This window comes from Caretta caretta, chromosome 4 (assembly GCF_965140235.1).
Source record: "Caretta caretta isolate rCarCar2 chromosome 4, rCarCar1.hap1, whole genome shotgun sequence".
NCBI lineage: Eukaryota > Metazoa > Chordata > Testudines > Cheloniidae > Caretta > Caretta caretta.
In genome coordinates, this window is record NC_134209.1 from 55,113,960 (window position 1) to 55,139,922 (window position 25,963).

The window sequence follows — 25,963 nt, forward strand, 5'->3', positions numbered from 1 at the left end:
ATATTTGGAAAAAAGTGTTCATGAGTACACATTAAAAATAACAGTAGCAATACCTTGTGCAAACATGCATAAATAATTTCCAGACAGTAGGAATGGAATACAGGGCTGCTCTCAAGCAGTGAGTGACAATTTTGAATGAGTATGACTTCAAGCAACGGGTGAGTTCTACTGGAAACATTTCAGTGCAAAATATTCTTCATCACAAGAGGGAGATACTTCAGTAAAATCCATTCAAAAATGAAGGCGTCTCCTTGCAATTGTAAATGGAGCACGACCTCTCCAGTGAGGGCTGTGAAGAGTTAAATCAGACAGTTTCTAAGTGTTGTAGTCTCTCCTCTTCTCTTCCCCACCCTGTTTTTTTCCCCTCTCTGCTCTCTCTCTCCTTCTAGTTTTGGCAGGGGATTAAAGTAGCTCCCCCCTGTGGCAGCAGTGACCCAGAAATGAGTTTGATTCACAGAGTCCTTCCTCCATAACAAGTAAAAACGTCAGTCTGTGTGTGTGTGTGTGTGTGTGTGTGTGTGAGAGAGAGAGAGAGAGAGAGTGAAGGGAGCCACAATCTGCTCCCACTTTCCCGTGCTTGTCTGAACTCATGAGGCAGCACAGACCCCTTCGCGCAGAGAAACTCCAACCTCACTGGCAACCATCGCGGCGGCAGCAGCAGCAGGTAACTGTGTCCAGATTCTGACTTTCCTCCTCGCCGCCGCCGCCGCAGAGTGAGCAGGGGGAGCAGCCAGCACAGCCATATTTGATGGGTTTTTGTTGCTTTGCTTTGGAGTTCTCCAGAAGCAGCTAGAGAGCAATTTAATGCCGAAGGTCGCTGCCGAGTGGAAATAATATAGTACGTCATTAATATGGCGCCAAAAGATTTGCTTCTTGATATGGAGCGAGAGGAGGCAGTTGAGTTGCAGCTTCACTATCCCACAAGCAACTTGTGCATTGCTGGGGAGGGAGGGAGCGGTGGGAGGAGGAAATAGATGATTATTTTGCAGCTTTGAGAAACGATGGGATGTAGGGAGTGTTGTGCTAGCTGGTTTTCATTTTGCTGCAGACTTTGCAGTGGCAAATAAGGCTCTTGCAGCTTTCAAGGTGCACCAGCTAAATTAACACAGTTTTGCACGTAGATTTTTTTTATTTTATATGCATTTGACCTGGCTGTAGTTGTTTTTTTTTTAAGGAGAGTGGGAAGGGGGTTACCCTGAATTAATCAATGCTGTATCAGCCGAGTTGAAAAGTAAAAAGCATGGTATCAACTTGGTAGACAGATGGCAATGGCAGAGCGCAGGTCCTTTTAGATATAGACCTATAGACGGGGGGAGGGGTGGCCATGGCCGGTATCTGTCACTGTGTCACCCACATGTCCAAAATATCCATTGCATCAATTCAAGGGCGGCGAGGGTGTTAGTTTGTGTGCAGGCAGCTTTGCAATTATGTTCACCCAAATCATGGATTTTACTTGCAGTAGTTTTAAAAAATGCTTGGAAAGTATAAAACCGTTCACCGGTGAAATTAGGCAGAAGTTTCCTTTTGGAGTAGGAGAGCGTTGGCCAATTAGTCGTGAACTCGATGCGATTGTGATTTTAGGCACTAATAGGCATTTGTTGAGGAAGTGGAGGGGTTTAGTATTGTGCCACAGACCCATTTATTTTCACCCGAGTGCAAGTGTACAGTAGCTCCTGCTGGAGAGCAAGTTGTAACAGCCTGGACGTGCACGTGTTGGGAGAGTGTGAGTGTATGGAGGGAAGGGGGGGTGTGCGTGTGTGTGTCTGAGTAGGGAGGAGGCGGGGGGTGGTGGTTTGGCTGCTCGGGCTCTGCTGGGTGGCAGCAGATTCTCTCGGTGCCCAGCGCTGCTGCTGGTGAGAATGATGAATGCGGGCAAGGGCTGGAATGGGGACCCGCGATTCAGTCCCGCCTGAACGGTCTCGTTTGCTGCAGAGATTCGACACCCCGCTAGCGTCCCCCCCACCCCCCGCGGGGGGGAGGCGGGATTTGCCTCATCGGGCTCCTCTGTGCTGGGTCTGGGAGGGGGAAGGGGCTACTGCAAGCAGGTGCACGGCGGCTGCAAGAGCGGCCAAGAGGCTTCTGAACTTCTCCATTCAGTGCGATCCTTCCCAGTTCCACCACCCCATTCCCGCGGAGGGCTGGCGAGTTCAAATCCACGCGGGGGTTCATTGCACAAGCAAACACGTGCGGGTGCTTGCTACCAACTTCTGCAAGCCATTTTCATTCATTCAGGCAGAGATCGGGGGCTAGATTCTGCCCACAACTACCCCGTGCAGTCGCATTCAGACAGGGGTGCCCCTTGAATAACCCCGATTCTATTATGGGCACTTAGAATTAGATCTTTGGGGTGGCACATTAATTTCCCAAATACTACGGTGATGGATACTATTACTGTGCATTAAAATAAATAACAGGACAATTCATAATAAGTAGTATAACCATAGTAAATACAGTGAATTGCAATGGCTGTTACCGATGAAGCTCTTAAATTTCCCAGGCGATATTGAAATGCATATGTAGTTGTAAGGATATACTAATGAAATCAAGAGGGTGGTTCAAAATGTCTGTGAGATTGTACAGGTGTAAGGGAAGATTTTGGCTCTTAATAGCTCTCCCTCTCCCTTTGGCAAGGCCTTCACAAGGAAATGGGTCTAGGTTATGGTGTTTTCAAATAACCGCCTCATTTCGATCTAACGGGCCATCCTTGGCGTCCCCAGAGTGCAGCGCTGGCGATTATTCCAGTTGCTTTGAAATTAGACAAAGCCGCCCTGCTCCTGCTGCTCGTATCCCTGGACTCTGCTCGTTGCATGCTCAGATTTTGCAGATTTTCAAGCTTTGGGTCTTGCTTTTTTCCCCCTTCAGTATTCCTTAGCAGTTTATGGTGCGGATTTTATTATTCTGGGGGAGGTTGGTGGTAGAGGGTGGTGTGTGTTTGTTTGCACCGCCTGGTGGATGGTTTCCTGTGACAAGAGGTGATACACAGTTTCCAGAACTGTCTGGCAGTGGGAGGAGAGACCGACAGAAAACAAGCTCAAGTCTCAGTGCTGCTGCGAGTCAATCCTAGTCTAAACCGTCCCCCACCTCACCCTCCCCAGACATTGCAACATGGAGAGCGGGGGGTGGAGATGGGGGGGGGGTTGCATGGCTGTAGCAATGGTATGGATTTGGGAAACAGGGAGCTGAGCTCGGGGCATCAAGTTTGATTTGCAGCTGAGGCTGAGCGGATTGGTGCATCTGGTTGGAGGGGAGGAGCAGAGGGAGAGGGACAGGAGGGGGTGGGGGAGATCTGCTCAGTTTCAAACGGAGGCAGACAGGGAAGGTGCGGATGAGATGGGATTTTTGCCTGCTGTGTACGAAGGTGCTATAATCGCTAGAAGGGTTTAGTCCGGCGACAGCAGCGCTGAGTGCGGGGGGGGGGGGGGGGGGGCGTAATACTTTCTTCCCGGCTTCTCCACCTCCCTTCCCAGTCTTTGTTTGTGTCGGATGCCTCCGACCGGACCTCACTGTACGAGCCGCCTCCGCGGCGAACCCTCGGCCCCAGAATTGCTAAGGCTAGCGATAAATGAGCCCTGTGTTGTGTGGATCGGGAAAGCTGGGTGGGTTTAGGAGACATGACTTTACCTCTTAGCAGCTTGCTGCCCCAGCATGCTAGGAGCTCCGGGTGGGAACGTATATTTGAACCAGAAAGATCTGAAAAATAAAGGGTGAGGTTTTAAGAATACAAGCAGCAAAATTGCTTCATTACCAGAAAAGCAGACTTTAAACATGGCCTTAAAATGAGCCTTCCAAATAAGGAAGCCTTCCTGTAACTAAGACAGGTCTAGATTTGCAGTCCACTATCCCAGCAGTGAATATTTGTTTTGATCACACATGCAAATTATTAAAGTTATTAAATTATTTTTTGTCAGTTATTTAGCTTTCAAGAGCTCTGATCTTGGGAACTAAGGTGTCAGTATAGGAGGTTTTGGAACAAATTGATAAGTAATAAGTCACCAGAGCAGATGGAATTCACCCAAGAGTTCTGAAGAAATTTAAATATGAAATTGCAGAACTATTAACTGTGGGATGTAACCTATTGCTTAAATCAGCCTCTGCATTACTGATTTTTTTTAAAGATTCCAGAAATGATCCTGGCAATTACAGTCCAGTAAGCCTAACTTCCGTACCAGGCAAATTGGTTGAAATTATAGTAAAGAATAGAATTATCAGACACATAGATGAACACAGTATATTGGTTAGGAGTCAACACGGCTTTTGTAAATGGTGAGGCATGATTTCTCATTTATTAGAATTTTTTGAAGGTATAAACAAGCATTATGTGGACAAGGATGATTCAGTTGATGTACCTGGACTTTTAAAAATACTGACAAGGTATTACACCAAAGGTTCTTATGCAAACTAAGCAGTCATGGGATAAGACGGAAGGTCTTCTCATGGATCAGTATCTGGTTTAAAAATAGGAAACAAAAAAGGGTAGGAATATTAACAGTCAGTTTTCACAATACAGTAGAGAGAGGTAAATAATGGGGTCCCCCAAAGAGTTGTATTTCTATCTGTGTTCTTCAGCATACCCATTAATGAATTGGAAAAGAGTGGATGAATAGCGAGGTGTCAAAATTTGCAGATGATGCAAAATTACTCAAGATAATTTCGAAGCTAACTGCAAAGAGTTGCAAAAGGATTTCACTAAACTGGGTGACTGGGCAATAAAATGGCAGATTTATATGCAGGTCTGTGTAGCTTGAATGCTTGTATCTCTCACCAACAGAATAAAAGATTTTACCTCCCCCGCCTTATCTCTTGTAAAATTGCAGATGAAATTCACTGTTGATAAATGCAAAGTAATGCACATTGGAAAAAAATAATCCCAATGAGAGATACAGAATGATTGGGTGGTAACACTCAAGATCTTGGCATCATTGTGGATAGCTTTCTGAAAACATCCGATCAGCGTGCAGCAGCTGTCCAAATCACACAAAAATGTTAGGAATCATTAGGAAAGAGATAATAAAACAGAAAACATTGTAATGCTACTGTATAAATCTGTGGTACACTCACACATTGAATACTGTGTGAAGTTATGGTTGCCCCGTCTCAAAAGAGGTTTATTGGAAATGGTAAAGATACAGAGGAGAGCAACAAAAATGATTAGGGGGATTGAAACAGCTTCCATAAGAGGAGACATGAATAAGGGCTGAGACTGTTCAACTTAGAAAAGAGATGACTGAGGGGGGAATATGAATGGTGTGGAGAAAGTGAATAGGGAAGTGTTGTTTATCCCTTCACGTAACACAAAAACTGGGGTCACCCGATGAAATAAATAGGCTGCAAGCTTAAAACAAACATAAGGAAGTACTTCTTCACACAATGCACTATCAACCTGTGGAACTCATTGCCAGGGGTTCTAAAGGCCAAAGCTGTAATGGGGTTCAAAAAAGAATTAAATACATTCATGGAGGATAGGCCCATCAATGCTTATTAGCTAAGATAGTCAGGGATGCAGTCCCATGCTGTGGGTGTTCCTGAATCTCACTGCCAGAAGCTGGGCCTGGACGACAGGATGCATTAATTGATAATTGCCCAGTTTTGTTCATTCGTGCATTGTCTCTGAAGCATCTGGCTTTGGCCACTCTCAGAAGACAGTATGCTGGGGTAGATGGACCATTGGTCTGACCTAGTATGGCCTTTCTTATGGGAATTAACATACCTATGATTAATTTTCCTCTGCAGGCCCTTTCCTTTTAGGTAGTAATTTTTATTCTAATAAAATTAATCTGATGCCAGCAAGCAGAGACTACGCTGGATTTTCAGTTCTGTCACTCATCAAATAATAATGGGCCATGCCTTGACACAAATAACTAGTTTATGTAGCCACATGAAAGCTTTAAACATAGAAACTTTGAGTAGTCGTTACATTAGAAGTTATGGTAATCGAATAGCAACAGGTGTTTTCCTTTTATTTTCAATTTTTATCTTTTATTTTAAATAAAAGATGATTACTGTCGCACCCACTCCCAAAGAAAGAGATTTAACTGTAATTTGGATTAACTCTTTTGCAAGTAATTGTTCTCTTTTTTTAAATAAACATGTTTGCAAGCCCTAAAACCTTACTAAATATTATACTAAAATATGTTTGGTATGATTCTGTTTCTAGAGATTCTCACACTCAGTGGGATATTCTGTTCAGACAGTAAGGGGTGTGCATTTTAGTGACCGGATTCTCCCTCCAGAGGCAGATTTCCTCCCACTGCCTGTTTTAAGCTGTGGTTCATACATATGTCTACAATGAAATAATAAAAAACACATAGCTGCAAATTTCCCTTCTAGCTTCTCTGTTTTCATTTCTAGATCACAGAAATATTAAAAAAATGCATCCTCTGCCCAATGGTTTTCCCATATGCTCAGTGCTGCCTCTTTACACTGCTGCTACCTGCTAGAATTGGCCCAGTTAACAGCTCACTTTAGATTGAAGCAGTCAAATAAATCTAATGGGTGAGGGGTGAGTTAAATTAATAGGTAGGGTCCAATTTCTCATTCCTCTATACCCTGAGTAGTCATTTACACCAGTGCAAAGGCAATGTAAAAGGCTACCAAAACCAGAATGGTAGCATATTGCACTCACTTTGCAGTGTAAGTGAGTACACAAGTGGTAAGGCAATGATAATTGACCTGATAAAGCAGAATTTGGCTCTGTCCTGGTGTGGATTTTGAATAGCTCTACTGAAGTCAGTGGAAATACTCCAGATTCATATGGCAAGATTCATACTTCAGATTTGGCCCATATATTTCCCATGCAAGTTTGTGAGGGCTTGTTCTCCACATATCCAGTCTCTGTGGCCTTTCTACTGCAGAAATGCCCAATATCCCTTTAAAGATAGAATGCTAGCTCAAGTTATATTTCTTGTGTGCATGAAAAAGTGGGATAGCAGAGTATTTTAAACTTGATCAAGATGAGTTCTAAAGTGTCAGCATGGATTTTATTGGGATAATATTACTTTTGATTTGGGTTTATACCTCTTTTCACATATCTGTCTGTAATATATAAAACACAATGTTTTCTGGGTGGTATTTGTTGGTGAAGGGAACTAGAAAAGCTGTTTAAGGGATATAGTAATTGGAGACAAATGTCTTCATCTAACATTCAGTTGATTAAGACTAGATTATTCTTTGCTTCCCATTTATACAAAAGTGTTTGAAGTGATCTCTTGTGTGGTGATGATAATTAGGTCTTAGTGTAGTCAGTATCGTTGCAATTAGTCTGTTACTTTCAAGAAAAGCTAATTTTTGAGTCTGTGTTCAGGGTGTACATCTGTCATAATTCTGCTTTCTTTCCTTACTGTCTCTGCAGCTGTGCAGTGCAGTTTATTACAGTGACGCACATTTAACGCTGTTATAGTTAATGGTCTAGAGTTTGAATTATAAACTCTGTTTATGCAGAGGTTCATAAAACCATTAAAAAATTCTCTGGTGGGAAATCTGATATATAAAAGCTTTGACCTGAGGATGCTCGTTTAATTTTTTTATAATCATTATAAAAATCTTTCTGTAAAATAATAGCAGTTTGCCGCTTTTAAATGACACCTTCTTCCCCAGCCTACCCATCACTTAGAAAGAACTTCAGGTCAGATTCAACAACCAAAAAAGAAAAAATACGTGGAGTTTTGTTACCAGGCAATTGAAGCATGAAAAATTCTATTTAGAGTGTGTGTACATTTTGTGCCGTTTTTTACATGACATTGTCTGGGGTTCTGTTCTGAGGAAACTAGATTGCCTACTTGAAAAAGAAATGGGGTCAGATTTTGTCCTCAGTTCTATATCTGTGCAATCCTGATATCGGCCTTTAGTTTAATTTTTTTGTCTCTTCTTTCCTTGTCTAAATTAGTCTCTTACAGCGCTAAGAAAAGCAAAGCCCATCAACGTATATTATTGATAAGAACAGAGGATTTGCCATACTGTATCTCACTGTAGGTTCAGATCCAGTACTTTGCATCTGTCAATGGATCACTCTGAGGCAAGCCAGAAATTCGGTGTCTTTACTGCACCTAGCCAGTTGTGTAGCAAAGTACTGGGGATGGATATTATTACTGGACACCTGCAAAGATTTGGAAGTATGAAATGATTCTGAAGTAGGACATTGTATTTGATTACCAATTAGTCATTTATTTGCATCATATTTTACAGATATTTCTGTTAAGTAAGGATTATCACTATGTCATAGACACTAATGGCTCAGAAGCCGCCTCCCAGACTATTAAACATTATGCATTTTAAAATGGTCTGAATAGTATTCAGCAGTTGCCCAGTGCTTTACATCTTCAAAGCAGTGTACTTAACTGATGAATTAAAGACAGATTATAGTTCGTAGAGCCAGTGCAGTGAAAGAGGAAGAACAGAGCACCTTTAGTAGCCCAGAGATGTGACCGGTGGTGGTAGGTATGTCTGTGTAGGCAATAATGCTTTCTGGGCTCTAGGGGAGAGCAGCAGCACTAGTTGTACCCTGTGCATGTGTAGTGTCTGTCATCCAGCTCCCAGTACTGCTCTGATGTGGCTAGTCAGTTTGCACGTGGTGGGGAGTCATAGGGTCATGACCTCTACCCCATCCAGACATGCCCTCGCTGCTGTGTCTGCGCAGCACTTAGAGAAGCACTGATTGTCCCAACACCCCTTGTGATCCAGGAGCGCAAGCAGCAGAGTCATGGCTGCCTTGAGCAAAACTGTGCTTTTAAGGCTCCCCAGTCTCCACTTCCTTCTACACCATACTTGCAAATGGGCGGCTGTAATAAAGCTGTTAGTAGACATAGGTATTGGCATACTGTGTATGGGTAGAAAGAAAAGGAGTACTTGTGGCACCTTAGAGACTAACAGTCTCACTTCCAGGAAAGATGGTTGATCTTTAATATTAAAAGTATGTCACTGGAAAGTAAGCCACAACCTACATTGTTAAAGGAATGCTAAAGGTTTGATTTAAAGATGCAAAAGTTAGGAGAGTTCTAAAGTTCTAGACTGACATATGGATCAAGCCTTTGTGTTGATTTATCATGCATGATGTGTAAGAATGTTCTAAGACTTACGCAGTATCAGGTCACAACAAAATAAGGACAAAGTGTGAACTATAATTCTGAATTACTTTGTTTTGAAGGTTTAATAAACGAGATTTCTGTCTTACAGTAAAGGTGAACTGCACTAACAATTTAAATATTTATAATATTCAACTATTCTGAGCCAAATTATTAACATCAGTGTAAATCTGGAATAACTTTGTTATCACTGGAATTCCTGCTATTTACACCAGCATAACTGAGGACAAATTTGTCTTACAGGGAACATATATTGTAGAGTGATTACTGCACTTTATTCCATTAGTGCCAAGTAGATTTTTGCTTTGTTTTTTCAATAGCTGGGATCGTGCTGGGTTGAATACTGTGTGGCCAAATGCTCATTCACAGATGGGCAAGAACTCAGGAAAAGCTGGAGTTGAATGGTTGTAAGACTGAAATTATATTTGCTACCTTATCCAAAGTTCTTGGTTAGTCTCCTTGCTCTTGGCCAGAGGCTATCTAGTATTTCAGTCCAAGCTGGATAGAAATATTATTCTCATTTCTTGTCTGAAAGAAATCGAAATAGTAGTTTGTACTATGTATGCTTGGAATCTGCTATGATCGGCACCTGAGCGTCACAATGTACATAAAATGCTATTTGCAATTTCTGTGTATATAATAATTGTGGACCAAATGCGAAAAAGTCTGAGATGGACCAACAGGGATGTCTAGGGCTATGAGTATGCAGCTTAGATATTTGTAATTTATTTTTTCATTGTTTCTCTCGGTGCCCTCTTTACTTGAATCATAGGAAATATTTTCACTGTAAGAAAAATTTACATTGGTATTGTTAAATTTCTTTAAATTGCAAGTAGAATTTGTGGCTTGGGAGGAGGTGTAAGTTGGGGCACGGTGTATTTCATCCTCGTGAGTAGGCTTAGTCCTGAAGCTCATAGATTCCCTGGGTATATTTTCCAAGCCTTTTTTTGAGATTTGAATCTGAATTTTGCAAATGAGCTTTCTTTATTATGGGTCATACCAAATCCTGGATCTGTAATCTTTAAACTTAATCCAAATCTATATGCAAACTTTGTGGCTGCTGCCTGACTCATGTATTTTGATCTTGATATTTGTATCTGTTTATTAAATGCATAAAGTTCTAGTTTATTCTAAAACTGTTGATTCAGAAAGAGTTTAATAATATAATTGTGGGAGATTGTGTAACTGATTATTATTCTTTCACCTCTGAATGTATGTTGCCCTCTGAAATACTTATGAAAAGTCATGATGAAATGAGCTACAGTACAGACCCGTTTACGCGCGGATGTCAGGAGTCAAGCTGTCACCACCTCGTGTTAACGGACCGCGGATTAAGAGGGCCATGCTGAAAAATGTGTCTATGATTCACTTAGAAAAAAACGCCATTATTTCTGCTTTTTCTGGGTCGCATTTTTTTCTTTCTTATGAAGTCTGTCATTCACCGCAGATGAATGATTTCGATATTTTCTGCATTTTGCTCTTCCATAAATCTTACAACAGTTTCTACAGCACTAAGGGCTTCTGTGGGCGAAAATTTGACCTTTTCAACGACATCCTCGCCATCACTTTTGCGGTCCGACATAGCCTAGCAGCCCGTTAATATTTCTTCCTCGGACAGAAATTCTGAAGTCGGGCCATCTTCATCCATCTCTAGCCACTCAGTAATGATTTCCGGTGACGTATACAAACTAAAATCTTTTATCATTTAAAATAGAAGTTTACCTTTTATCCTCTTTTGACTGTTTGCGTGTTAGAAGGACGTCGTCTTCCGAAAATCCTTCAAAGTCTGGCTCTGAATCAGTGCCACTGCTGGAGTTTTCCGAGTCTGAGCCGTCTTTGACAGAAAAGACATCACCGAGAGCCTTCATCCAGCAGTTTTCAGTGGACTTTTGTTTTACTCCGTCCCAAGCTTTTTTAACTAAATAAATAATTTTCTTCATGTTTAACTATTTCAGAAATTCGGAAATGCCTGAAAATGTGCATGACACGGTTGCTGAAATCAGCTCCCGTCCATAATTGTTCTTAAAATTCTGAATAATGCCCTGGTCTAAAAGTTGAATTTTTGATGTTGTGTTGAATGGTAGGTATAGCACTCAAATTGTTCCATCACTCGATACCAGTGATTCGGCTGGAGGATGGGCTGGACAATTTTCAAGTAGCAAAAGTGCTTTGGCTTCGAGTTTCTTCAATTGCAGATGCTTATGAACAGCTGGAACAAAGCTGTTGTGGAACCAGTTGTTGAAAATGTGTCTCGTCATCCAAGCATTTTTGCTGTTAGTGTATATTACTGGCAGTTTGGCTCTATTGAGGTGATTAAAGCAGCAAGGGTTATGAAAGCGGCCAACAAGAAGAGGGGCAAGCTTATGGCTGCCCATCTTATTACTACAAAAAAGACGAGTCACACGATCTTTTATCTTTTTAAATCCAGCTGTTTTCTGTGTCTTGTAATTAAAGGCTAAAGTCTTATCAGGTAGCAGTTTTGAAAATAAAGCTGTTTCATCACAATTATAAAGTTCTTCATGGTAGTCTTCATTTTGTAAAATAGATTTTTAACTTGGCGGAAACGTGTTCGCGGCCGATTCATTGGCTGATCGGCTTTCTCCAGTTATCGATACCTGCGCTATGCCATGGCGCTTTTTAAAATGACTTATAAACCCCTTGCTGGCTTGGAATGACTCATCCCCTATTAAATTTCCAAATTTTGTCATTTGGGCTTGAAGAATTGGCCCACTTAGCGGCATTCCTTTCAGCCTTTCCTGAGCAAACCCCGTGCGAATGGCTTTGTCTATGGTGGGTTTTGCTGAATAGCACACACGTTTTCGCTTAAGCCCCGCAACAGAATCAATATTTTGTACAAAGCCATTCAGTTTAGATTCATTTTTTAGCCATCCTCAGAGAGTAGATTCAGCAATCCCAGTATCTTTCGAAATTTTGGCCTGGGTTTCTCCGCTATTTATTCGATCTATTACAGCCGGCTTTTGGTTTCATATTAACTTTTAGTGGACAAACATTTGTAACATAAAACCACCGTGGATCTCCAAGACAGCCATATTCACTCTAATGTCTGATACAGTAAGTCACTTTGGGTTAGATAAATCAATCTTACTGATTTTACATATCAAGTTTGCATATACTTGTGCCACAAAGGAGGAAAATCTGCCAATGCATCAACCCTTATTATTGTACCAGGTTCCCTGGAGAAGTAAAAGATAATTGTGGCTTTCATTACTCAAGATCTTTCAACGATGATAAAATGGGAGTTAATTAAGCAAAAAACCCTTACCCTTTATGTATATGAGTAATTTTGCTTGAGAAGGTATTAGTCTCAATAAAACCATACAATCTGCAGGTTTTGGTCAAGACTTCCCTCTTTTCAAGTGGGAATTGTTCTTACAAAAGTTGAAAGCACTAAAGTATTGTTTTACTACAATTAGACATATTTGTCTCTCTGAACCTGGTTATGTATTGAAGCTGTTTCTTCCACTGGCCCCTACAGCATGGAGCTGTTTTGCTGAAAGGTTCTTAGGAAATCCCAGTTTATATGAGAATACCAGGTTTAGATTTTCTGCACCAGGTAAGAATCGAAAACCGTAGGCATCTGATTTCTGAATCTGCCCCTAGAAGGTGTGCATTGGCATTTTGCTGCTAATGCATCACCCAGTTCTCATTGTCACTACAGTTGATACATGACAAATGAAGACTCATGGAATTTGATGTACACCCTAGAATACTTGTCACTTTAACTCATGGTGAACATGCTTTGCTACACTTGTCATGTCATGTTGTTTCCACTTTTTAACTTCAATTTTTATGGGCTTTTGCATGTCAATGTTCACCAGCTATTGAAGACCTTAAAGAAAATTAAATTTAGAATTATTCCACATCATAAAACATTAGAACATATCACCTCTGCTTGGGGTATTGGGGTTAAGATACACAACCTTTCACCTCTAAGTCAGTAGGTTCAAGGGCAGCTCAGCTTGATAGTTACTGAAAGTCATTGCCATCCAGCAGTTTCCTAGCAGCCTCTGTATGACAAGTTGGGGAGTCTGTCTAGCTCCTCCAGAACAGGCATGCTGTATCAAAGAAGCCAGCATAACAACTGGCATTAGGCCAGGAAGGGTAATAAAAGCATGCTTGGGAGGAGGGAACTATTCTGTCATCAGAGGTAGTTTCTTCTAGAGCAGTTGTTCTCAAACTTTTTTTTCGCAGACCACTTGAAAATTGCTGAGGGTCTCGGTGGACCACATAATGATCTTTCCAAATGTAGTTTGTACCATTAGCTAACTATTGTAAAGCGCTTTGGATAAAAAAGCTGTATATAAAAAAGTAATAATAATTAAAATTTTTTTGTTCTACAAATAAAAGCACACAACTCATATTTTAATATCAGTAGTCTTACCTTTCTAATGCAATGGATGTGCCCTCTCTCCCCTGTCATGGCAGCCCCCAAGCTGGGGCTGGGAAGGAGGGGGGTTTCTCCCCCGCCATGGCAGCCCCCGAGCTGGGGCTGGGAAGGAGGGGGGTTTCTCCCCCGCCATGGCAGCCCCCAAGCTGGGGCTGGGAAGGAGGGCCGTCTTTCCCTGGCCGCTGCATTCCTGCACGTCTCAAATTTCCCTCACTCCCTCTTCTCACCCCATTGCCCCCTCCCACCTACCTCCTATTTCCCCCCAGGCCACCACTTCACCTTACATGTGCGTCATCTCCAGGGTCCAGGTAGCTAATTAGTGGAGCCACACCTGCACCTCCACTAATTAGGTGGGTGGCCCTTCATTTTCTTGTGTGCGGCCACCCAGGCGCGCACCTCAGAGGGAACTATCCGCAGACCACCTGAATGGAGCTTGGGTCCACAGACCATAGTTTAAGAACTATGTTCTAGAACTCTGTTCTAGAGCATGGTTGACGCACATTAGCTGGTTAGGGAAGGGAAGCCTGCATTGCTGCTCCGTGCTCTGTGGATAAATGGAAGACTTTTTTCTCCAGTGCTGTTAGGCTGGCACCTTCTATCAGGACTGAAATTGCTTTAAAAGCATATCAGCCAATGTACATATTTACAGAGGCAATAATACTATAATTTTATTGCTTATCTAGAGCCACAGTGGGGTGGAGGAAAATCTAACCAGTGAGAGTACTTTTACTGTAGGGTTCACCTACACAAAACACAAAAATATGCTTTTGCTTCTTGAGATGAATGTGACCACAGAACTGTCATCACACCTCATTAAATCACATTTTCATCTGCCCATATGATATATGTCTAGTTACTCATCGTTTGGATGTTTACTGTTTATATTTTAAATGCTATTTAAAGCTGTTTTTTTTCATTTGTGTGCTATAAATCCTGGAATGTCATCTGAAACACAACTTGATGGTTGTGTATTATCTTGGGTTAACTGCTGTCTCATTTCTTTACAGGCCACCAGCTGTTTCCCGTGGAGATCATGAAACGAGGTCGGCTTCCTAGCAGCAGTGAGGATTCTGATGACAATGGCAGTAAGTGCTTCTTTGTTGTGGTTGGAGTGCACTAGGTTATGAGTTTGTTGAAACCATATTTTAATGTAATATTTTACATAACAGAGGTATTTTGCATAGCAGCTGGGTCACAGAAAGCTGGAGAACACAAATATTAGGAAACTGTTCTAAAAATATTTTCAGAATAGGTGAGCTGTAGATAACAGGATCCCACAAGACTTGCTGTTGATTATAGAGTGTTTGATAATAAGGTGAAACAAATAATTTTTTTAAAGGTCCTTTGTGGTGCAAGCAATACAGCTTATCATTAAAAGAACAGAATTAGCACATCAGTGCCAGAATGTCAATCATTGTGCTTAATATGTGGTCCTAGTAATTCACTAGATCCTCTATTCCATGGCTTTCCGGTGGCTGGAGCTACTTGCAAGAATGTTTTGTAAACTGACAAGGTTTATGAACTTCCAGAGATGGACCATTATGGTCGCTTCTTGCTTGGAAACAAGGAGAATCCTGACTACACTTAGAGGACATGGAGATACGTGAAGAATAAAAGGGTGTTTCTTACAGCCAGTCAGAAAACAAAGCCCAGCTGTGTGTATAAATACAGAAATTACCTAGGAAAAAACAGATGTGGAAGTGCAGTGAGCAGGTTTGGGGCCACTGCATCATGGACGCTGAAGCCTCTCAGGATGACAGGTCAGAGGTTTTATCATTATGTCACACATCATCTCAGATCTTATGGGAAATTCTTGATTTGAGGTCTATAGGTGAGCATAATGCATATGTTGGATTTGTGTCTCAAACTACGAAGTAATTTTAGACAATAGTAAAGAAAAGCTAGAATGAAGCCAAGTGAAGCCTGGAAAGAAAGTGCAACTAAAGCAAGAGAGGAAGGAAGTGGTATATACTTGAAATAATATTTGGAGAAAATATTAATAAAATCTGACAGGTATTTATCAAATAATTTAACAAATACATTTTGAATTATTTGACAAGACCTACTACTAAGTTATACTTTATTATTACATAGAAAGGTGATTATCAATTTGTTAGTTAACACTGCATAATAAATAGTACACAACTACTTTTTTCCTTTTACTCACAGCAGGCATAAAAACACAGGTATTTTTTATCCTAGCTAGCCGTTTTAGACCTCTGACTAGCATGTATCAGACTCTTGTTCAAAAAATGAGTATGATTATTAGAAAAACACAACTTCATTTTTGAAGAGATGGATATTCCAATATATAAAGCAGTGATATAATGAAATAACAACAGATGAGTGAACTTGTTCTACTGAATTTCAGACCCAGTCAACTGTCACAGTTTGAAACTTCAACTCAAAGATTATCTAGTTCAGATTCTACTTTAAACGGTCCATGATACAAAGAGCAGAAAGGGGTCAGAGTAAAAACCAGATGAAGATATAAGGTGAAAATGGCACAATGATCAAAGTGAAATACAAGGAGACTGTAAAAAAGGGAGTTTGGGGGTGGACGGAGGGAGATGAAAATACACTGTATGTAGAATTTTGAGGATTACTTTCTATTCTCTATAGAAAGATATGTTTGCTTCTTTTTCATCTAATCTTCTTTGGAAGGATTTAAATTGTTTTACATAATGCCAAAACACTTGTTCCCGAATCCAAAAATAGCTTAATAGATTTTTCAAACTCTCCAACTCCATGAGGTTCTCCCAGCTTTATTAAGGGGCCAAATCCTAAAAGCCCTTACTGTTTATCTACTCCTTATTCAGGCAAACTCCCAGTAAAGTCCGGTTTTTCTTTTTTCACCTTCTCCACTCCTTTTTTCACACACTGATTTCCAGAGCAGTTTGCCTATGTAAGGGTTAAGTTGTAGGTCCTGATATTAGGTCTACATAGGCAGACCCCCACTATTGTCAATGAGATTCCACATGGGTGCAGGAGTCCACCTACATAGCTCCTGCTGCAGGATCAGAGCCTAAAAGCCTGATTCAAAGTCCACTGAAGTCAGTGGAAAGTCTCCCAATAACTTTCTGTTGGGTTTTGTTTAAGCTTTAAAGACCTCAGGATCTGGCCTAATAATGCTTTGCACATATATAGTGTCTTTCATCCCAGATGACATGTACCCATGTAGACCAGATTAGAACCAGGATAATGCCTTTGACAACTGCATAAATTACAAAGCTGGAGAATACAAATCTCTTGTTTGATTTGCCCGAAGAAGAATCTTAGCACAATTCCTTTCCCATTGGCTGATCGGTTTTCCATGACTCTCTTAATTAATATAGTAAGCATCACAAGCAGTAGTAAATGTTTGAAGAATCATAGTTCTAGGCCTTGTTCTCCAAGTTGTAAATTTGCCAGTGAGTGGGATAAGAGATCTTACTCTCTCTGCTTCATCTTCTCATGCTTTCTTCTCTTTGGTCAGATTATTAATATCTATTGTTGTTATCTTAATTTCCAGATTCAGACACATAATTATTTTATCAGCAATCTCTTTGATCCACTTCACTAGCAGTACTTGCGACAAGCATTTATTCTGCAGTTTAGCTAGAGCCTCCCTGTGTGATACAGCACTAGATAGAGAATTCTCTGAACTTTTGCCTCCACGTTTTTGTTGAAAGATTTCAATCTTTTTACAAACCATTTTACTCCTCAAAGACTTCAGAAGCACAAGACAATTAAATCTATTATTCTAAGCACTTCAAACAGCTGTCTTCTAATTGAAAAATTAAAATTTTAATCAACACTTAGTTGGAATCCTCTTGCCTAACATCTGCTTCTCATCAGAGTCACTCGTGCCTCTTGACCTCCCGTGAGCTTAGTGCACTCATGTCACATTGAATAGTGCAGAACTACAGCTTTAGAGTTTGACATTGCTGTCACTGAACTAATTGGCAGAATTACCACTGGGATTAATGGGTAGGATTGGGCCCCCAACTGTTAGACTATTCATCCTTTGGTTGTGGGTTTTTCAAGAGACAACTCAATGGGAAAGTGTGGCCAGGCATTTTGGCTTCAGTATGAGCTTGACTGTGTATAATTTGGGGCTAACTTGTCCACTGATGACCCCTTAGTGGCTGACCCTAACTTGTCCACTAATGCCCGCCCTAATAGCTTTTACCTTAAAGGGAATAGGTGCTTTATTTTCCTGAGAGCAGAAGCCTACATATTCACAAGGCAATAATAATAATAATAATAATTAATAAAAAACAAGCATTTGTCTCTCATTAAGACTTAAATGTAAAGGTAGAGTTTGTGTTTTAATATTTTTCTTATTTTAAAAATCAACAGACTATGGTGTAATTATTTGCATTTAGCTTAATACATGGAAGCAAGGCTATGAGTTCAGATTTTGTATAAATGCATTCTCAGAGAATGGGAAACATAATACCAGGTACTGTTTGAGTGACAGGGAAACTATAACACTATGGCTAGGGCCCTGCCAAATTCACGGCCATTAAAAATGCATCATGGACTGTGAAATCTGGTCTTTTGTGTGCTTTTACACTATACTATACAGATTTCATAGGAGAGACCACTGTTCCTTCTGCCCTGCTGCTGGCAATGGCTCTGCCTTCAGAGCTGGGCTCCCAGCCGGCAGCCACCGCTCTCCAGCTGCCCAGCACCACTGCAAGCAGCAGCAGCGCAGAAGTAAGGATAGCAATACCGCAACCCTCCCCCTACAATAAGTTTGCAGCCCCCTCACAATTCCTTTTTGGGTCAGGACCCCTACAATTATAATATCGTGAAATTTCAGATTTAAATAGCTGAAATAATGAAATTTACAATTTTAAAAATCCTATGTCCATGAAATTGACCAAAATGGACCATGAATTTGGTAGAGCCCTACCTATATATGAGGTCTGGATGCAAACACAACCCGAAACACATTTTCTTAAATCCAAGTTCCCTTTCTCATGCTTCTGCTGCTGGAGGATTTGCTAATCCATCAACCTCACCTCAATTGGCACACCATTACAATCATAATAATAATTGTAGTGGCATATTATGATGTGATGATCCTTGGCGATGAAAAAACACACTCATCATCAAAACATAAAAAGCAACAGCCTCCCCTCTCTAATCAATGTCTATGTTGCACAAAAATAAAATATTATCAGTAACTGTCCAATTACTCCTCTTGAACCGTATGATCCGTGTGGTGTGTTTACAGCAATTTCACACAATTACACTATGTGCGGGACTAAAATCGTGAACATACACTATCCACATTAAGTTAATGCAGGTTCCCTTCTGTTCTCCCCTCTCTCAGCAGTATACATCTGAATATTTTATTACCTTTGACAATGCACACTTGACCTTGCATATGCACATATCTCATTTTGTGCCACTCCTCTAAAAGTGTGGCGAACTCATGGATCCCATGGGATATTTCATACTCACAAGGCCCACTTTAGTTCTTTCCTGTTGTGAAGTCATTCCACTGCAGGCATTTCTGACATTTTATTTGCAAATGTTGTTGTAGACAGAGCTCTCTGTCAACTCTGTGAAGCTCAAAAGCTTGTCCCTTCCACCAAAAGAAGTTGGTCCAATGAAAGATATTACCTCACCTACCTTGTGTGTCTGAAGTTTTATTGTTAGATTAATTGCAGATTTTCAATGTCTGTCTGAGTACCATCTGTATTTGCGTCCATATCACTGTGCGATCTTGTCAGATCTTACAGCCTAAACAAAATTGGGTATGCTCAGTATTTGAATAGGAGCCTTATAAGGAAAACTCACAAGAGGCAGCAATGATGAATAAGGATATGATTATATCACGGCAGTTACTGTTGCCATGAAACCATGAATTTTGCCATTTATATGGACCCTGCTGCCAAACATTAACAGTCTGTTTGCTTTGATCAGTTGTGGTGCATTAACAATTCATTAATTTGCTGAGATCTAGTCCTCTTTGAAACAGGGCTAGATTAAAGTGAACTAACAAACTGTTAATGTGCGGCAGCAGGGTCTACAGTAAGAGTCCATTCATTTGCTTTGATTAGTTACTGTGCATTAAAAGTGCCTTCATTTTGATCAGCTGCTGCACATTAACAGTTTGTTCATTTAATTTGATCTAGTCCCGTTTCAAAGAGGAATATTAGACCAAAGTGAATTAACCAGCAGTGTCCACAGGGTTGCTGTGACTGCCATGTGAAATATCTATTTTTTGCCATGATTGTGCCATGAATTTTGTTTGTTTTTACCATTACAAAGTTGTATCCGTAGTGATGGCTGATTCAGTATATGTTTCTTGTCCTTCTCAAGTGTACTGAGCTGATGCCCAAGCACGCTGCATAAAGGCAGTATGCTCCTAAAGGTGCTGTCTTTCAGATTACTGTTTATTATGTTATCGTGCCCAAAAGCATATTTGGCACTTCTAAGAAGGCATATTCCTTGTCCTATACATCTTCAGATAAGATGTGAAACTCTGTGGACGATGAACACATTGAAGCTGTTAACGGCGAGCACTCTACAGTATACACTATCTAATCTGGAAGCAAAATTGGAGGCACTTTCAGCACAGGTTGTCACTGCAGAAAGACAGGCCATTAAAGCTGAAAGTCAGGTAGAAACACAAAAGATTCAAAGGATTTAGAGCTAATACCTAATTAACACCAGACCTGGGATCTCAATGAGGAGTTCTTTTGCTTTGGAGAAGCAAGCTGAAATGCAGTGTAACCAGAATTGCACTCTAATAGCATTGTCCTGGTCATCCTATAGGTAACCTGACATAGTAGAATCCGAGGTAAACAATACTGATTTACTTAATATAGGTTTTGATCAAGAGTCGATGCCTAACTTCCCTGTGAAGAATCCATCTGAAGAACGTGGCTACTACTAATGGATATTTGGTCATTGTAATGAATTATCTGGAAAGGAACAGAAACAAATATGTTGTCAGATGACAAAAGGGGATTTTGTTTGAGATGCAGAGAATCCCTTTCCCCCATATGGAGGGCCTATAACTCAGGCAAAGTGAAGAGATTTCCAACTCTGAAGATGTGCTTGCGGCCATTTTATACCCAACCAAACTGTATGGATAAAATGTCCAAAACTGAACTGTAATTACAGGTATCTTAATTTCTGAGGGCACAATCTGAGATCTCCAAGGCCTGATTTTCAGAACTGTGCACAACTTCCATTGACATCCCATGATCATCACCTCAAAAATGAGGTCTTTTTAGTTTAGTGTTTAAATATGGATTTAGATGCTTGATTTTAGGCTCTCTCAGTTGAAAGTTTTGGCTTAGGTGACTTACGCTACAGAAGATGATGTATGCTTTCTGGGACAAAAAGTCTGCAAAGTAGCGTCTGGAGAGAACCAAGTCAAATGGCGATGAAAGATGAGAAAAATGAGGCACCTGTCTTCGAACTGCATGTAAAATACCTTTTATATTATTCATTTTCAGTCTTTATTTAATTAGACCACTGGACTGAATATTAACTTATTTAGTAGTCATAGGTAGGGCCCTATCAAATTCGTGGTCCATTTTGGTCAATTTCGTGGTCATAGGATTTTAAAAATCGTAAATTTCATGACTCAAAAAGGAGTTGGGGGGAGGGTTTGTGGTATTGCAACCCTTACTTCTGCTCTGCTGCTGCTGCTGGCTGTGCTGGGCAGCTGAAGAACGGTGGCTGCTGCCTGGGAGCCCAGCTCTGAAGGCAGAGCTGCTGCCAGCAGCAGCACAGAAGTAAAGAGTGGGGGGGCATGGTATGGTATTGACACCCTTACTTCTGCACTGCTGACTGCAAAGCTGGGCCCTCAGTCAGAAGCTTCCCCTCTCTGGCTGCCCAGCTCTGAAGGTGACAGCACAGAAGTTAAGGTGGCATGGTATGGTATTGCCACCCTTATTTCTGGGCTGCTGCTGGCGGCGGGGCACTGCCCTTCAGAGTTGGGCGCCCAGCCAACAGCCACTGCTCTCCAGGCACCCAACTCTGAAGGCAGTGCAGAAGAAAGGGTGGCAATACCGTCACCCCCTAAAATAACCTTGTGACTCCCCTGCAACTCCCTTTTTGGTCAGGACACCCAGTTTGAGAAACACTGGTCTCCTCTTCTGAACCCTCTATAGTATAAGGTAAAAGCACACAAAAGACAACATTTCACGGGGGGAGACCAGATTTCACAGTCCGTGACGTGTTTTTCATGGCCGTGAATTTGGTAGGGCCCTGTTTATAGGAAATGGTATGTGGACTTATACGTGTGCAGCTGTTTTTACTAAGTACAATGGGGAAATTAGCCTCAGATACTCTACTGCTGTTTACTTTATGCCCTTCATGTTGGATTTTTATCCTGTATTTTGACCATTGGCCAGTTGAGATATGCCTGAAATAGGGCTTTACTGTGAAGAGTGGCAGCTCAGGCAGCAGACAGGGAGACTAAGCATTTCCTTTTACTTCTCAGGCTGCAGATCTTTCTGACAGAGTGTAGTGTTGGCAGCAGTGTCTACTCTACCTCAAAGCGAGTCTGGAAAGAGTATAAGCAGCTGGAAATGCCAGCACTTAGCAAAAACAGCAGCCAGGCAGGCATCCATGTCAGAAATGTTTTGCACTGTTATCCTGCTTGGTTTAGTGATTAGCAGAGTTGTATTTACAGTAGAAAAAGTGTGTTTAGACTCCCAGTGTTCTCAAGCTTTGAAGTGTTCAGAGGCTGTAGCAGCCTCTAGCTCTCTTGGGACACTGCTGGATGCCTTACAGGTGGTTTTACAACAGTGTTATGCATGATATACAGTATAACTGAATATATTCATGCTGAGTGGAATATTGGTGGATGGGGAGAATTTGCTAAGGTTTTGGATGCGCTTTGGTAGCGCGAAGGACTTCTCTGTTTTAATGGGCTTTCTAAAATCAAAACATATTTTTGATTGGTAATTTCACAAATTGATATAGTTAGAGACAATTATTTTTTCTTTTCCTTTTACAAATTCTAGTTTTTTCACAAGTGTGAAACATAGGTCTCTTCTCTAATTTCTTGATCACAGTTTTCTTCTAAAACTGAAGGAGCTGTATTTCTGTGATTTCATTAATAGTGTACAAGCAAAAAAAAAAAGATATGGCTTTGGCTAATGTCAGGCACGTAGTCTCCGCAGATAATATAGGAAAGTTGCTCTACTTACATCTTCCTATAAGTTTCATTCCTTGTCTCTCCAGTGCTGCGGTCTGCCAAAGCCTTGCTTCTCTTAACCAGAGACTGTCCATTTATTTTTAATTATGCCTAGTTAAATAAGTTTTCTGATGAGGGAAAACAAAATGCAGACTTGAAGTAAGGGGCTGATTTGCCTCTCATTGAAATAGTGGGATTTTGCATTGACATCAGTGGGAGTTGTTGGATCAGGCCCAAACAGACCGATATAACCCACTGTAACACCCACGAGGCATTTTTTTTGGTTTAAAAAAGGAGTTTTCTAGGGGTCTCTGTTCGCAGTAATGCCTGGATGATTTGTATGCTTAACTCTCAGTAGGTGTTAATGTTAGCTGAATACATACATCACCTGTTGATAGGAAGTATATAGGTCCCTTAAGAGTATATATTTATATCTGATTTTCTAATGCTGATTGGATTGTGTATTTTGGGTAATGTTTTGTTAGTTTTGAAGACTTAAAGTGTATCACTGTGATTTTATTTGTAGGTTAAATACAGTACTTTGATCAGACCATCCTCTCACTGCTCATAATAAAGTGTCATGGTCAGACATTAGTTATAAAGATTTCCTATTAACTTGTAAACCAGGCTTATGAAGGTGTATTTTAGGGTCAAGCTGCCCACGGAACAATTTGGCCCACTTGAAGAAGGAAAGAGATGTTAGGATGAAGGATTCCAATTTTCATTACTTCTCCATTGTTTCTATACCCAGGTTGATGCGCTGCAATGCCTGGTACACTTTGTGCTTTGAAGTTGTGCATTTCATATTCACAATAAAATGTGGATTTTGGCATGTACAACAACTCTGATGGAGTTACTGTTTGTCATCAATCTTCCATCTGTTATAGAATTAATTCATGTAGTATACAAGAAAAATTTTCCCCAAGGTAAATTGTTTAGTTAGGAATGTTTAGTTAGGAATGTTTGTAAAACCCCCAGTGATGCAGACTTTTGATATCTCCATTTGATTGATTGATTGATTTATTTTTTTTACAAAGACTGGAGTTTAACTGTAAAACATTGTCTTGATCTTTGATAGCTTGCCAGTCTCAATAACTGTCTTGTGCTTTTTTCTCTGAAAGTGGGGAAACATGTGAATTACTGTTGGGAGAAGATTATTTTTTAGAAATACATTGGTGACATAGAAGTTGTGCAGCTTTAATGCTGAGGATTTGTTTTGTGTGAAAAATACCAAGAATCTCTCTAAAATACAGATTCGTGTGTTCTTAAGTTTATCTACAGCACATATGATACAAAAGTACCACATTGTTTTTAGACCTGCTCCAGTACTTTTATTTTAGCTATGACAGGTAGTCGCTTTCCTGTAGTCCAGGAATGTTCTTCAGTACATGTAATTGGACATAAAAATCAGGTAATTTATCAGTGAAATATCTGTAATTGCCTGTGAACTTTTTCTTTCAGTGATTATTCAGAGATCTCTCTGCTACCAAATTTCTACTAAAGGGTGGAAATGAAAAGTGATTTGCCTTTCATACTTCCTTCTTTTCCTTGTCGTAGTTTTCTTGGTTATTTCAATAATAATGTTCCTGGGTTACCCAAAGAATGAACAAATTTAACTAGTCAAACCCCCTTTGTTGAAACGCTGTGGCTGATCCTTGTTCCATTGAATCCAGTGATATCTTGCCATTGATTTAATTGGAAGTAGAACCAGATCTTTCCTTTTACATATTATTAGGACTAGTTATATTTAGTCCTGTTGTGTCACTTCTTTTGCTCCTTTACTTTGTTGCATTTGTGTTTCTAAATGATGTTATCTAAATCTGGTGATGTTTGCATCTGTGATAGTGTATGCTTAATAGTTATTTATATGTTTGTTTATTCATTAATTGGATGCTTTTCCCTGTTGAAATGAAACCTGTGCGAGTGGTCACTTGTTAACTACACCTGCCTGTCTTAATGGTCAGTAAAACCTTAATTCAGCCAGAAGTCTTCCCACGCTTATTGCATGGTTTTATAAACCGCCTGTTCTGTTGGCCAGAGAAAAAATCAGCAGACCCATTGGTACCTGTTATTAAAAGGTTACACTATATATTCATCAGCTAAAATGTAGGGTGTGGGAGGAAACCGTCACTCTTGAATTATGTAAGAAACTTCGTGCTGTCCTTCATTTTAGGAAGTGATTAGATTTTTGGGAGAAAATATCAACCACAGATATACTCGGTAGAGGTCTGCTCTAATTTGAATTATTCCTCCCAGAATGGCCAATCTTGTGTAAAGATTCTCTATTAACAGAAGCATGTAAGAGCAATTTAGGAAGTAGTATTAAGATTTAGGAAATGGTGATAGGATTTGAGTCTCCATGCAGCACTAAGAGGTCAGGTCAGTGGCATAGCTGTAATGTTCTGCACTCTTATGATTAACAGAATTACATTTAGGAGGATGTTTTGTTTTGTAGTGTCTGTTAGTAACAGAGCTGAGAAATACTTTGAATTAACCAAAAGGGTATTAATGAAACAAATGGAGACAGAAGATATGCCAACAATTATTTTTGTTCCCCACCTCCAGTAGCTTCCCAGGGACACACACATACAATCTGAAAAATCTATCCGTTAGCAGCTTGTTCAGAAAAAGTCACATGCTTGCTTACTGTCAACCTCCAATTGATATAAACGTATCACTAGAGCTGAATTAAAGCACATAGTTAAAAAACCAGAAGTATATCACATTGCTACTGTTTTAGTTTTGTCAGATGCATGTATCAGTTGTGAACAACCACAGAGGGAGAGGAATTATTTAAGCTCAGTGCCAACTTGGACACAAGAACAAATAGATATAAACTGGTCATCAGGAAGTTTAGACTTGAAATTAGACGAAGGTTTCTAACCGTCAGAAGAGTGAAGTTCTGGAACAGCCTTCCAAGGGGAGCAATGGGGGCAAAAGACATATCTGGCTTCAAGACTAAGCTTGATAAGTTTATGGAGGGGATAATATGATGGGATAGCCTAATTTTGGCAATTAATTGATCTTCGACTATTAGTGGTAGATATGCCCAATGGCCTGTGATGGGATGTTAGATGGGGTGGGATCTGAGTTACTACAGAGAATTCTTTCCTGGTTGTCTGGCTAGTGAGTCTTGTCCACCTGCTTGGGGTTTAGCTGATCACCATATTTGGGGTTGGGAAGGAATTTTCCTCCAGGGCAGATTGGCAGAGGCCTTAGGATTTTTTTGTCTTCCTCTGCAGCGTGGGACATGGGTCACTTGCTGGAGGATTCTCTGTACCTTGAAGTCTTTAAACCACGATTTGAGGACTTCAGTAGCTCAGA

At 40.5% G+C, this 25,963-nt stretch overlaps 1 protein-coding gene across 2 annotated transcripts in view; it reads left to right on the forward strand.

The window, feature by feature from the left end:
• The first annotated feature begins 413 nt into the window (after window positions 1-413).
• JADE1 (jade family PHD finger 1) overlaps window positions 414-25,963 on the forward strand; it is a 61,058-nt gene continuing 35,508 nt past the window's right edge. Inside the window, exons 1-2 of one of the 2 annotated variants that reach the window (XM_048847329.2) lie at window positions 414-664; window positions 14,493-14,570. In XM_048847329.2, the coding sequence (XP_048703286.1) occupies window positions 14,519-14,570 (52 nt within the window). In that variant the 5' untranslated portion in view covers window positions 414-664; window positions 14,493-14,518. The remainder of the gene's footprint in view (window positions 665-14,492; window positions 14,571-25,963) is intronic. The other variant, XM_048847330.2, reaches the window with a different exon arrangement.